The 13,358-nt window shown below is 46.2% G+C and overlaps 1 protein-coding gene across 3 annotated transcripts in view; it reads left to right on the forward strand.

Annotated features, from left to right (window-relative positions):
• Positions 1-13,358, forward strand: part of CGNL1 (cingulin like 1) — a 157,689-nt gene that overhangs the window by 67,963 nt on the left and 76,368 nt on the right. For all 3 annotated transcript variants that reach the window (XR_014773639.1, XM_084752913.1, XM_084752914.1), the window contains exon 8: positions 3,818-4,030. Coding sequence is in view for 2 of the 3 variants with exons in the window: in XM_084752913.1 (XP_084609039.1) it covers positions 3,818-4,030 (213 nt within the window). In the remaining variant the exon portion in view is untranslated. The remainder of the gene's footprint in view (positions 1-3,817; positions 4,031-13,358) is intronic.

Raw genomic sequence — 13,358 nt, forward strand, 5'->3', positions numbered from 1 at the left:
GATTCCCATGTATATAGCCAAAGGAACGAGTCCATGTTTCCTAAAGGGCTAGAGAACATATTGTGAGGGCCCCCCTCTTTCTCTTTATGTTTGCCATTTTGGTGAGTTACTTTAAGATGGCTCCTGTCAGTTGTTTTAAAAGGAAACCCATTACTTTGTTTTTTTTTAAATTTTTTTCCTCCTTTATTAATTTATTCTTGTTACATCTCAATGGTTATCCCATCCCTTGTATCCTCCCATTCTTCCCTCCCTCCCAATTTCCCCTTATTCCCCTCCCCTATGACTGTTCCTGAGGGGGATTACCTCCCCCTCTATATGATCATAGGGTATCAAGTCTCTTCTTGGTAACCTGCTGTCCTTCCTCTGATTGCCACCAGGTCTCCCCATCCAGGGGACATGGTCAAAGGTGAGGCACCAGAGTATGTGAGAAAGTAATATCCCACTCTCCACTCTACTGTGGAGAGTGTTCTGTCCATTGGCTAGATCTGGGAAACCTATTACTTTGTATGTAACCTGAAAAAAATAATTTAGGGTTGATGATATAGCTCGGTAGGCAAAGGTGCTGGCTGGATAATCCTGGCAACCTGAGTTCACGGAATAACTGTAAAGATGGAAGGGGAGAGCAACTCTTCAAATTGCCCTCTGATTTCTACACATATGCCGTGGCATGGCCGCAGCACCCCTCTGACAGACCACACCCCCCACACACACCACACTCATACATATACACATGCACACACACAATTAATTTAAAAATTTATCTAAAAGTTTCTCCTTCCTCTGAAGTGACACACCTCTTGAATGGCAAGTAGCCTGTCCCCTCAGAGACCTTGGGGACCAGTGGCAGCTACTGCTCGGAATCCCCAGGAGCTCAGGAGAGTGAGTAGGGTGTGTTTGTAGTCAGAAGGCAGGGGGAAGGGGGAACCTGGCCTCTGGAGACTCCACCTGTACAGAGTGAGGTGACTTATTCACACCCGGAACAGACAGTGCCACTGATACACTTGATCCAGTCAAAACTGTCAGGAAGTGGCTCTGTATCTGTCTAGAAGCTTCTCTCTCTCACTAAGGATGTGAGAGGAGCACAGGCTGGGCATGTAGCTCAATAGAGTGCTTGCTTAACATGCAGTAAGCCTTGGCTTTCATTCCCTGCACTGTATAAATGGTCATGATTGCACTTGTCTTTAGTCCTAGCACCCAAGAGGCTGAGGCAGGAGGAAGCTAGCTCAAGGCCACACTGTGTTGGGAGTTTGAGGCCAGCCTGGGATACATGGAAACTTGTCTGAAACAAACAAAACAAACTCAAAGAAAATTCACAATACTCGGATTGCGGGGTTAGAAGTGCAAACTGTGTCAGAGGAAGGGTGAAAGGGGATTACAGGAAGACTTCTCTGAAGAGGCCACATTGTGTCAGGGTCTTCAAAGAGTTTCCAAGAGGGAGAAAGTGGGGCCGGAAGAGAAGGAGGTGGCCTGCCTTTGTGAGCCTGGGTGTGTAGACAGGTGGGTGCTTACAGCAAAGTGGATGAGGAGCTAACATGAACAGAGGAGAGGAAGGCTCTAGATGGTCATAACTGACTTTGTGCTTGGGAAGGGCAGGGCTGAGAGAAGTCATGGTTCCTGCTCTGCTCCAGCACTTGGGTGCTTGGGACACAGATGATGCCACTGAGAGAGTCAAGGAAAGGAAACAGAGAGGAAGGCTCAGGGGGGCTCACCTGAAACTGTCATCGCACTTACCTGAGGTTTATGCGGAACTCGTGAAGCTCGGGGCCAGCAGATCACTGGGGTGCTGAGGCAGGGAAAAGAAGAGAGGCAACTTAAAAAACCAAGCCAAACCCAAACAAGTAAACAAACAAAACCAGAAAGCAAATATTGGTAAAAAGTCAAGGAGCTTGCCAAAGGAAAGGAAAGAATGCAAAGTTGTATTCTTAGGGATATTCTTTGCTTTTGGGAGGGAGAAAAGCCAGACATGATCCTTGTACAGAGAATGGCTGCAGGAAAGGAGTGTGCTCGCCTGTAATGTCAAGGGAGAGGGAGGATGCTTAAGGTCACGGGTGGGGTGGGAGTTGGGGGCGTGGGCTCCAGGAGGAGTCAAGGAAATGGTAGCAGGGAGATGAGGAGGTAGGATAGTTCATTTTAATTGTGAATTTGACAGACTTAGAATGACCTGGGGGCTCTCAGTTGAGGAACTGTCTACTGCAGGTTGTCCTGTGGGCATGCTTGTGGGGATCACCTTGATTTCCTTTTACTTGAGATGGGAAGATCCACCATCTTGGATCTGTGTCTTGGACTGTGTAAGAGTCTTCATTGGCTTTCTTCAAAGCTAGTGGAGCAAGCAAACAAGCTGGCCACTTGGGAGTATTCATTTCTCTCCACTGTTCACTATGGGTACGATATGACTAGCTACTTTGATTTGTGCATTGCCTCCCACACCCCAGTGATAGAAGATAGCTGTGAATTGTAAGTCAGTAAACCTTTCCCTCTTCTAACTTGCTTCGAGCAGGGTGCTTTTTTTTTTTTTTAAATCACAGTATCAGCAATGAAACCGGAACAGGAGGCACTCTGTGATCTTGTCTTGACAGGGGAGCCACAGAAGCCACAGAGCAGGTGATTAAGGTGAACAGAGATCACACTTTGAAGAAGTTTGGTGGAAAAGGTGGCAGGTAGCCAGGAGAACAGGAAATGGGGAGAACCAGGGCTGAAAACATGGGGAACCTGACAGCCCTTCAGTGGGGTGCACAGCGAGGAGCTGAGGTGTGGGAGGCCTGGGCACCATGGCATCTAGGACAAAGGGAGGCCGAGCCTCTGGCAGGACCTGCTCCTGTTCAGCAGGACTCCCCTAGGCTTGGGGAATGGGGTTTGAAACGGAGCCTTTCACCCCATTTTGTGATTCTTTGGGAGCTCTTGTCATCGAAGGAGAGGAAAATGTGAATGAAATGCTGTCCCCGGGCAAGAAAGACAGGAAAAGTTGCCCTGAGCACCAGGAAGAGGAATCGGGTTGAACTGCGTGTGGCGTCCTGGAGGGTGGGTGGCAGATGAGGGTGAGTAAGCGCAGCTCTAGGGCAATGATGCTATATAAGGGCTACAGCAGGGCCACCGAGCCACGGCACAGATGAGAAGCGAGTTGCAGAAATGAGCACAGCAGGCTGGGGGTGCTCATTGGATAGATGCTTGATGTTCGAAGCCTTGGGTGAACCTCCAGGACCATTGCAACAAGGTTCAGTGGTGCATGACTATAATTCAGTACCTGGAAGGAGGAGCCAGGAGGAGCAGGAAGGTCAAGGTCATCTTTAGCTTGGTAGCAAGTTTGAGGCCAGCCTGGGCTATAAAAAAACCTGTCAAATAAAAAGAAAAGAAAACAAAAAACCCAAAGGTCTCCCAGTGCAATGACAGTGAACTCGGTCTCATGAAATCTCAGAGAAAAAACTAAGACACAGGATAGAGAGATGGCTCAGTGGTTAAGAGCACTGGCTGCTTTTCCAGAGGACATGGGTTCAATTCCCAGCACCCACATGACTGCTTACAACTGTCGGAAATTGAACACCACCACATAGCCATACATACAGACAAAACATCAATGCATGTAAAATAAAAAGAAATCATTAATAAGAAGGAAGGAAGGAAAGAAGGAAGACAGACAGACAGACAGACAGACACAAACCCTAAGGTAATGATGGCCCTGAGGACTGCAAATTGTCTCAAAACGTGTGTGGTCTGGGAAGGGGAAATGAGTGGGACAGGTTAAGTGGCCATGCCCCTGGTGGTCAATCTGGAGGACCAAAGATGTCCATTTCTCAGCTCTGCAATTGTCCTTCCCCTCTAGGAGCTCCTGCGGGCTAAACAGGACCTTCAAGATCTGCTCATTGCCAAAGAGGAGCAGGAAGATCTCTTGCGAAAGCGGGAGCGTGAACTGACTGCCTTGAAGGGTGCCTTAAAGGAGGAGGTTTCCAGCCATGACCAGGAGATGGACAAGCTGAAGGAACAGTACGATGCTGAGCTGCAGGCCCTCAGGGAGAGCGTGGAGGAGGCGACCAAGGTGAGCCTACCACCCATGGAGGGTGTGGAGATACAGCCAGATGAGACGCTATGTCCACGCTCCTATGTCTGAGCTCCCAGGCCAGCTCCCTTTGGCTTTGTCAGCTCATGGTGGTGAGCTTGTTGACAACGGACAACGGGATGGTTTAGTTTCTGTGCTTTTTGAGTCTATTGGTTTGAACATCGTCAGTAAAGACCTTTTGCAAGAGGTGAGATTTTAAAGCATTGCATGGACTCTGTAGGCTTTGTGGAGTAGAGATCTGTACCCTCCTCGGCATGTCCTCAAGGCTCAGCTCCTAAGGTACTGTGTGACTGTGCTCATGTGCAGAATTGCAGATAGGACCTGGATTTCTGGAACCTTTTATCCCACCCCAGCTGCTTCCTTTGGGCTTTGTTCAGTCTTCCGTTAGATAATTCATGTTCTTTTCTCAGCAGAGTTGAAAGAGGGTTAATTGGCCAAATTGCCTCAACTCTTCCATGATAAGTTTTCCCCTTAATTGAATTCTTGGCTCTTATAAATAGATTGTAAATTGTGTGGAAGTCTTTTGGTGCCGGGTGCACGTTGGCTGTTGAAGGGAAAAAATGCTTTGAAATACCATGTCATCTTTAGAGAAGGAGTGCTGCAGAGTGGACATTTTTTTTTTTTCAGTGCCTGGGATAAAGGGTGAAAGTGCTGGGGAGAGAACTCTTCATACTGTTCATAGTCTGCAATGATGACAGTAGCAGTGCCCCACCCCCACCCCACTAAGCCCTATGGTGGTTCACTGATTTTCAATGATGTCATGGTAATTGCTAATGACAAGAAGTGAAAGATAAGTTTGTTTGTTATTACAACTGGGAAGTCTGGGAAATGGCCTCTTTGGGGTTATTATAAAGGCCTCTTGTTGGTTCGCTCCTCTGACCTTTAGACTTGATTTAATTTGAGGGGGATGGGTAGAACTGACTTAGTTGTCCCTCAGTTGAGGGGAAATGTTTGGTTTTTTGTATCTTTGTATCTGGGCAACAGCCTGGTATCCTTACTGTTGTCCTTTCAAGCTCTTACCTCAGCAGCTATAGGTTCAAACGATTTCCCTATGCGCACACCCATTTTTTTTTTAATCACCCTTAGAGCTTGATGTGGAATGTTCTGGGAGAGTCATTCAGGGATGCTAGGAGCAATGCTTGGGCTTATGTCTGTAGTTGTTCGACTAGAAGAGAATCAAGCTTGTCTGGCATGTTGAGTGGAAACTATTTAATCAGAGGCATAGAGGTCTGCTGGCACAGGTGTGAGCAGGGAGGGGAGACATGGCAGGTGGGAGAATGTATCTTTGTTGTATAGAGTTGAGGAGAACCAGCAGAGACCCAGGATATTGATTGCATTGTGGCTTTTCTACCCACAGATTTTTTTTTTTTTTACACAAATTCACAAATGAAGGGATCAAGAGATGGCTCAGTGGTTTAGCACATTTGTTTCTCTTATAGAGGATCTGAGTTTGATTTCCAGCACCCACATGGTGGCTCATACATAAGCCTGTTTCCATGGAGTCCAATGGCCCTTCTGACTACCTCAGGGATTAGGCATGTACTTGGTGCACATACATGCATGAAGACATTCATACACATAAAATAAAATAAATCTTTAGTAACAGTCACTAGGTAGGCTCGTGTGCGTCTGTGAAATAAAGTGAGAGAATGCAGGAAGCTGACCCAAAGGAGTGTTCTCTTCCCCCTTATGTGGGCTAGCCTGAGCTCTTTGCCACAGACCATATTCTAACATCACCACCTGCATCTTTCCCCAGAAACAATAATTTCTGATTGGTCTTTGCTTAAATATTTGCCTGGCACTCTATTGTCCCAGACTTAAATTCAAAAGTATTTTTCTGGTAGGTGACAGAAGTCCTTTCTTTGAAAACTATTGTTTTTTTTAAAATTGATAATATTCATATTACATCTCAATTGTTATCCCATCCCTTGTATCCTCCCATTCCTCCCTCCCTCCCTCCCTCCTGCTTTCACCCTATTCCTCTCCCCTATGACTGTGACTGAGAGGGACCTCCTCCCCCTGTATATGATCCTATGGTATTAAGTCTCTTCTTGGTAGCCTGCTATCCTTCCTCTGAGTGTCCCTGGACCCCCAGCCCCCATCAAGGGGACGTGGTCAAATATGGGGCACCAGAGTTCGTGTGAAAGTCAGTCCCCACTTTCTACTTAACTGTGGAGAATGTCCTGTCCATTGGCTGGATCTGAGTAGGGGTTTGATCCTTACTGCACGTTTTGTCCTTGGTTGGTGTCATAGCTTGAGTAAAACCCTAGGGCCCAGATCCGCCTGTCATAGTGTTTCTAGGACCCTCTGGATCCTTCTATTTCCCCAATCTCCCATACTTCTCTTACCTAGAGTCCCAGTAGGATGTCCTCACCTCTATCCCACTTTCCTGGTAAGTGAAGACTTTCATGGGACATGCCCCTTGGGTTAGTGTCCAGATATAAGTGAGTATATACCACTTGACTTTCTGCTTCTGGCTTAACTCACTCTTTATGATAATTTCTAGTTCAATCCATTTGTCCACAAATTTCAGAAATTCCTTGTTTTTAATAGCTGAATAGTATTCCATAGTGTAAATGTACGATAGTTTCTTTATCCATTCTTCTACTGAGGGACACACTTAGGCTGTTTTCATGTTCTGGCTATTATGAATAAGGCAGCTATGAACATGGTTGAGCATATGTCCCTGTTGTGTGCTGGAGCATCTTCTGGGTATATTCCAAGGAGTGGAATAGCTGGGTCTTGAGGTAGCCTATTCCCAGTCTGAAAACTATTGTTAACCTCCTCACTTCTTCTCATATGAGGAGAGAGAGGGCTGCTTGTCACTTCCCCACCTTTCCCAGTATCCTCTCACCTGTGAACTGCCCTTGCTACCTCTGCGTCCCTGTTGCCATCCCATCTTCCTATCCCTAAGTACATTCCTAGGTGCGAGTCACACCGTACGGTTTCTACTGAACGTTAGGTTCCCATCATGCCCTGTTGTAATGTATGTGCTTGCCTGTCCCCTCCTTGAGGCTGGCTTCCCAAGCACCAGGGCTGTTTTATCTGGATCTTTCCTTTCTGTTGAGATGAGCAGCAAACTCCAGTGCTTCTGAGGCCAGACAGGAAGCATTGATGAGTGGAGTTGAGTGCAGTGATGGTGATAGCAGGCGCTGATGGCGGAATGTGGCAAGTTGCAGAGTGTGCTCTTCTGCTCCAGAGGCCAGCAGCTTCTCTGAGCCAGCCAAGTCCGGTCCGTGTTATTAGATCTTCCAGATTTTGTTTTTATATTTTTTGTGAATTTCATCCATGAGTGTATGGTATAGGCATGATTTCCACTCCGCTCTCCCTCTCCAGCTTGTCCTGTGTTCCCCTGACCATCCCCTCTGGTATTCACAACCTCTTGCTCCATAACTATTACTGCTACATATATACACATAGACACAACACAGTGAGTCCAGCTAGTGTTGCCCTATGTACATGTGTTTGGGGCTGGCAGCTTAGAACTAGAAAATCTATTAGGAGGCCCTGTCTGGAGAAAATGGATTCTCCTTGCTCAGTGGCTATTAACAATAGCTTTTTCATCGAGGAATGGGACCTTGTTAAGTTTCCCCTTGCATTTGGTGTATTGACCGGTGTGGGTCTGTTCAGCGAACCTTACTGTTGAAAGTTCATGGATACATCATCCCTGTCATGAGAAGGCACTATCTCAGACATCCTCCACCCCCTCTCAGCCCTGCCAAATGTTTGCCAGGCCTTAGGAGTCAGTCGAGGCATTGTATAGATGTCCTAGATGGAGATGAGACCGACTCAGTCACTTACTCTCTGCCTTTTGACCTGTTACGGATCCCTGTTGTAGCCTCCATTGCTGCAAAACGAAACTTCTTTGATAAGTGGTAAAAGCTGCGCTCATCTGCGGGTGGAAAGATGGAGGCTGTATTAGCTTAGGAAATGGCCACAGTAGGTTCTCCTATTTCAACTTTGAAGGAATGAGTCGGATATCTGCACATTGGTGTGAGATCTCCAGACTTTTAAGTGTTGCTAAAACAGATAACCCCTTGAGTAACATAAGGCATGCAGCCCGAATATCACCCACATGCCTGCCCCTTTGGTCTGTGGTTCTAGTCCTTGAGCTTAGCACGGCGGTGCCCAGAAGCCATGTCTGTACTGTCCTCAGAGTCAGCAGAGGATGAGCTCCCTCCCAGCTTGGGCCATGACCTCGCTGCAGGCTCCCCTGGGGTTTCCCAGTGGCAGTGAAGGAAACCTTCTGGAAGGTTCTACCGCTGTGCCAGTTTCTGAAAGAGGATTATGAGTATGTTTGCATTTCTTAGTAATTTTGCCTCTAAAAGGGTCTGCTGAATAAATGTGACACAATCTTTTTTTTTTTAAATCAAAATGTATTACATCTATTTGTGTGTGTGGAGGGGAGTTGATGCCTGCCATGGAAAGAGTATGGAGGCCAGAGAACAACTTCTAGGAGATAGTTCTCTCTGTCTTCCATAGCTAGGGATAGAACTTAGGTCTCTCTAGATAGCTTAGGTCTCTCAGGCTTGGCATCAAGGCCCCTTACCCACTGAACCATCTTGCCTCTCCCTGCCCCCCGCAGTTTATTAAATATAAACGTAAATAACAATAGAATATTCTCAAAAATATGTTCTATAATAGCATGCTATAAATAATGTAACAGAAAGAGATCATATAAGTATTTGGATATGAGGGGGTAAAAATAATCTTTTACCCTGGTAGAGAGTATCTCTCAAATTTGCTCACTAGTATTTAGCCTTCCATCTGTCTCAAGGGAGGGTCCCATCCTAGCTGGTGACTAAAATCTGACATTTCCATTAGGAAGTGAAGTGCATGGCAGCATTCCTGTCCTTGGAAGGGCTTAGGAGAGAGCCCAACCGTCTTCTCATTAGTTTCTCTGACTTTTGCCACTGCCTCAAGCCAAACCCTCCAAAAGGCGGTTTTATCACTGTCAAGTACCAGGCCCCTATCCAGCCTGAGCCTGGGCATTGAGTGTCTTAAATTACTGGAACACTTGGTGAAAACTGGAGAATTACATTAAGAACCATTTACTGATCTTCCAAACAGACCCTGGGTAATCATTTTTTCCATAGACACAAACAGCCATGTGGCTCAGCAGACAGAGGTTCATTCACCAGTGCTTTGGCTGTGCGGGGTTTCCTGGCTCAGCAGAGTGAGCCGGACCTTCCCCTGCAGAACCTTGGTGGGTCTGGCTGTGATGCGGCCTGTCCTGTTTCCCCACAGAGAAGGATCTGCATAGTGGCTAACAAGGGCTTCCCGTGAGTCTTCTAAAGAACCACCCAGGACTTTGCCTCCCTGGTTTCCTAATTTTGTCTGATAGTTCTTTTATAGTTTTTACATTTTTAAAAATGGAAATGTACTCTTTCTACTTTGATTTGGTACAATGGTTGGAACCAGGGGTTAGTTGGGGCTGGGGGTGGGGTGGGGTAGGGTGTATTTGAATCATGGCCATTATGGGATTACAATGAAGACTGTCCCACGTCACAATGGTGATGGTGTTGGCTTCTCTTTCTCATCTCTAGTCTTCCCCTCGCTATCAAGAGAAGAGAAGAGAAATAGTTTCCTTTGCTTTTGGGGTGTATATGGTCAGCTCAAATTCAGCTCCCTCGAGAGAGACTCCCTGAGGCTGGAGAGATGGCTCAGTTAGAGATGCACTTGTGTAAGATTTCACTACAGGACGATACCCTGGTTGAATTCTGAGTGGTGTTCAGACACAAAGCTATGGAAGTAGAGGATGCACTTGTTCTGAATAGAGCATCAGTCGTGGATGTGCTAAGGGCGGTGCCTGTCTGGACCAGGACTGGGGAAGTGGTGGTGGTTTCAGGTTAAGAGTGATTTAAAGCCGGGTGTGGTGGTGCACACCTTTAATCCCTAGCACTTGGGAGGCAGAGGCAGGCAGATCGCTGTGAGTTCGAGGCCAGCCTGGTCTACAAAGTGAGTCTAGGACAGCCAAGGCTACACAGAGAAACCCTGTCTTGAAACAAAGCAAAGCAAAGCAAAGCAAAGCAAAGCAAAGCAAAGCAAAGCAAAGCAAAGCAAAGCAAAGCAAAGCAAAACAAAACAAAACAAAACAGTGATTTAAGAGGCAGGGGCCGTTCTAATGTGAAGACTGAGTTTGGATCCCAGTTCAGTGAAACCAACTGTCAAAAGCACAGTGTGCCTGAAGTCACCAGAGCCATTCAAGTGAGGCCTCCATGTTCACATATTAAGAAATGGTTCAAGTGGTTGTTGTGTTTGATAGTGCTGATATTAATTACTTCCACCTTGCACTTATGCTCCTTCCTTTGTGTGCTTGAGAGAACAGCTTGAAAGAGGAAAGGTTTATTGTGCCTTGTGGTTCCAGAGCATTTGGCTCATGGATCTTGGGCTCTATGTGTTAGAGTGGGACACTGCATCTGTGCAATGGATGAGTAACGGGCAAGCTTCCTCACATCATGGCAGACAGGAAGAGGAGGAGACAAGGAGGAGTCAGACATGAGCAACCTCCAAGGACTTCCCCTGGCTAGGTGCACGTCCTGTAGTTTCTAGACATCCCAAATAGTGCCACCAGCTGGTGACCTAGGCTTTAACAAACAGACCTGCAGGGATAGTCCAACCATAGCAGAGGTGTTACCACGATTCTGTGTCCTAGCTTCTTTTGTTCTGATAAAGACCATGAACAAAAGCAACTTGGGGAGGAAAGGGTTTATTTGGCTTTCATGCCCTGATCACTACTGAGAGAAGGCACAGTGGGAACACACGGTAGAGACCAGTCCCTCTGTGGCTTCTTTCAAAGCAGCCGGTCAGCGAAGGGTCATATGGGAAATCCCGTGCTAACCTTGGGATCAGTAGACTTGCCTTCCTTCAGACACGATTATAATTCAGTATAAAAATGTTATTGCTTTCTTCTCTGAGAGAGCCAGGATAGCCAGAGGGAGCCATGGAAACTAATTTCCTTAGCATTGTAGCTTCAAAAAAAAAAAAAATCAATTTATGTTGAATGACAGTCTTGAGCTGTGGGTTAACTGTAGAGTTTCTAAACAGGTGCCTGGAAAAGGAAAAATATCTCTTTACAGATGCAGGAGCACCTAGAACAGAGGTTCTCAACCTGTGGGTCACAACCCCTTGCATTCAAGTGACCCTTTCACAGGGGTCAGAAAAAACAGATAGTTACATCACAATTCATAATAGTAACAAAATTAGTTATAAAGTTGCAATGAAATAATTTTATGGTTTGGGTCACTACAACATTAAGAACTATCTTAAAGAGTCATAGCATTAGAAAGGTTGAGAACCTCTGGCCTAGAGAGAAACAGGAGTAGCCGTTAGCACAAGTAGGAACAAAGATTCATGTCCGAAAGCATCTTTTATAGTTGTGTGTGGTGGTGCGTGCCTTTAATCCTAGCACTGGAGAGGCAGAGGCACTTTGAATTCTAGGCCAAGTTGAACTCTGGGTGGTGTTCAGACACAGAGCCAGGGATATTGAGAATGCGGTCTGTACAGAGAGCTGCAGAACAGCCAGGGCTACATAGTGACAACTTGCCTCAACAAATTAAAAAATACCTTGTATCCTCTAGTGTTCTAACTCTGTCTCTGAACCTTTTAATAATTATACTTGTTTCCTGCCTCCTGTATTGATTTTAAAGTACATAAATAAGGCACGCATGTGTCAAAAGCCTTCCTCTGTGGCTCTGACCCTGGGTAATCATTGGGTCCCCAAGTTTATGGCCATCACAAGGAAACTCCAGACCCTGCTTATTGACAGGTCTCAGTAAACAATGTTCCTGGAAGCCACTCTCGTGAGTAGCCTGAGCTGCCCAGGTCATGGTCATGTGCTGTAGATTATAGAAGACAGTATAAGGAAGTTCCAGACATGGGTATCTTGTATGTGTGGATGTTGCATGTGTGTGTGTGTGCGGTTGCTGGTGCTGATCAGTGTAGGATCATGTGGAAGTCAGAGATCAAACCCAAGTGTCTTCCTCAGTTATGTCAGCACATCATCATCATCATCATCATCATCATCATCATCATCATCACTATTATTATTTTGAGACAGTTTTTCAGTATACCCAGAGGCTACCATTTTCCCTAGGCTTGCTGGCCAGTGAGTTCCCAGGAGCTCCTGTTCCTCCCTTTCAGTGCTGAGGTCATAGGTGTGCATGGTCATATGCAGTTTCTATTTGGGTGCTGGGGTCAGATCCAGGGGCTCATACAGCAAACACTTCCCCCACTGAGCCATCTGCTGGTCCCATTTCCTTTTCTGAGGCAATGGCTCATTTGGCATCATTAAATGTCTGGGTGTGTTTCATGTGCCAGCACGGTGCTGGTTCCCAAGACCAAGATGGCCAAGCCATGGTCTTAAGCTTGAGGATCTTTTGTGGTCTCACGGGAAGGAAGATGTACAGATAAAAATGACCTTGTTATAGGTGCTGCTGTAGCAGTATTAGCTGGGTGGGAGAGCAAGATAAGAGGGGAATTGTTCTTGATAGCAAAGTTCCAGAAACCGAGGGTTCACTCTGTGATTTGACACCCTAGGTGCCTGGATCGTTCTTAGAAGGTAGAAATAACACAAATTGCCTTCTCTTCAAGAGTGTTTGGACATCAGCGTGCTGTGAGTCCGTGTGTGAGCTAGCTCCTTCAGTAAAGCAGTGTCATGGTAAACGTTGCCACAATGTTTAAATCATCTAAGCATACTGTGGAGAAAGACTATATTGGCCAAGGGCATGAGTTAGAATATATTTTATTATGTAAAAAATAATTAATTAAGGACCTGAGTATGTAGCTCTCAGTTCGTGGAGTGTTTGCCTTGCCTGCACAAAACCCAGGGTTAATCTCCAGTCCTGCGTAAAGCCAGTGCAATGATACATGCTTATAATAATCCCAGTACTTAGGAGGCGGAGGCAAAGGATTGTGAGTTCAAAGTCATCCTTGGCTTTGTAGTGAGTTAAGGTCAGATTGGGCTGAATGAGAACTTGTCTCAAAAAACAACCACCAAAGTTCAAAGTTCAGTTAGTTTCCTGTCCCTGTTAAGATTGTATGAGGTGGGCCTTTGTAGAGTGAAGTATTTCCAAGTTGACAGCAAAGACCTCTAGGTCTACTGTTGAGTCTTTGGGGGGTTGACTGCTGCTCTTGCGTGGGGAGGATGTTGGTTTTGTTGTCACAGCTCAGAAGGAATAGCTGATGAAGGCTTGATCAAGAGGACTTGTCCCGATGGAGGTGGGACATTTGATGGCATCTAGTGGCTCAGGTCCTGGGGACAGGGCTTTCAGGGCACACAGCCTTCAGCTGACCCAGAAAACCATAA

The sequence above is a fragment of the Acomys minous genome (assembly GCF_964271855.1).
Source record: "Acomys minous genome assembly, chromosome: 13".
NCBI lineage: Eukaryota > Metazoa > Chordata > Mammalia > Rodentia > Muridae > Acomys > Acomys minous.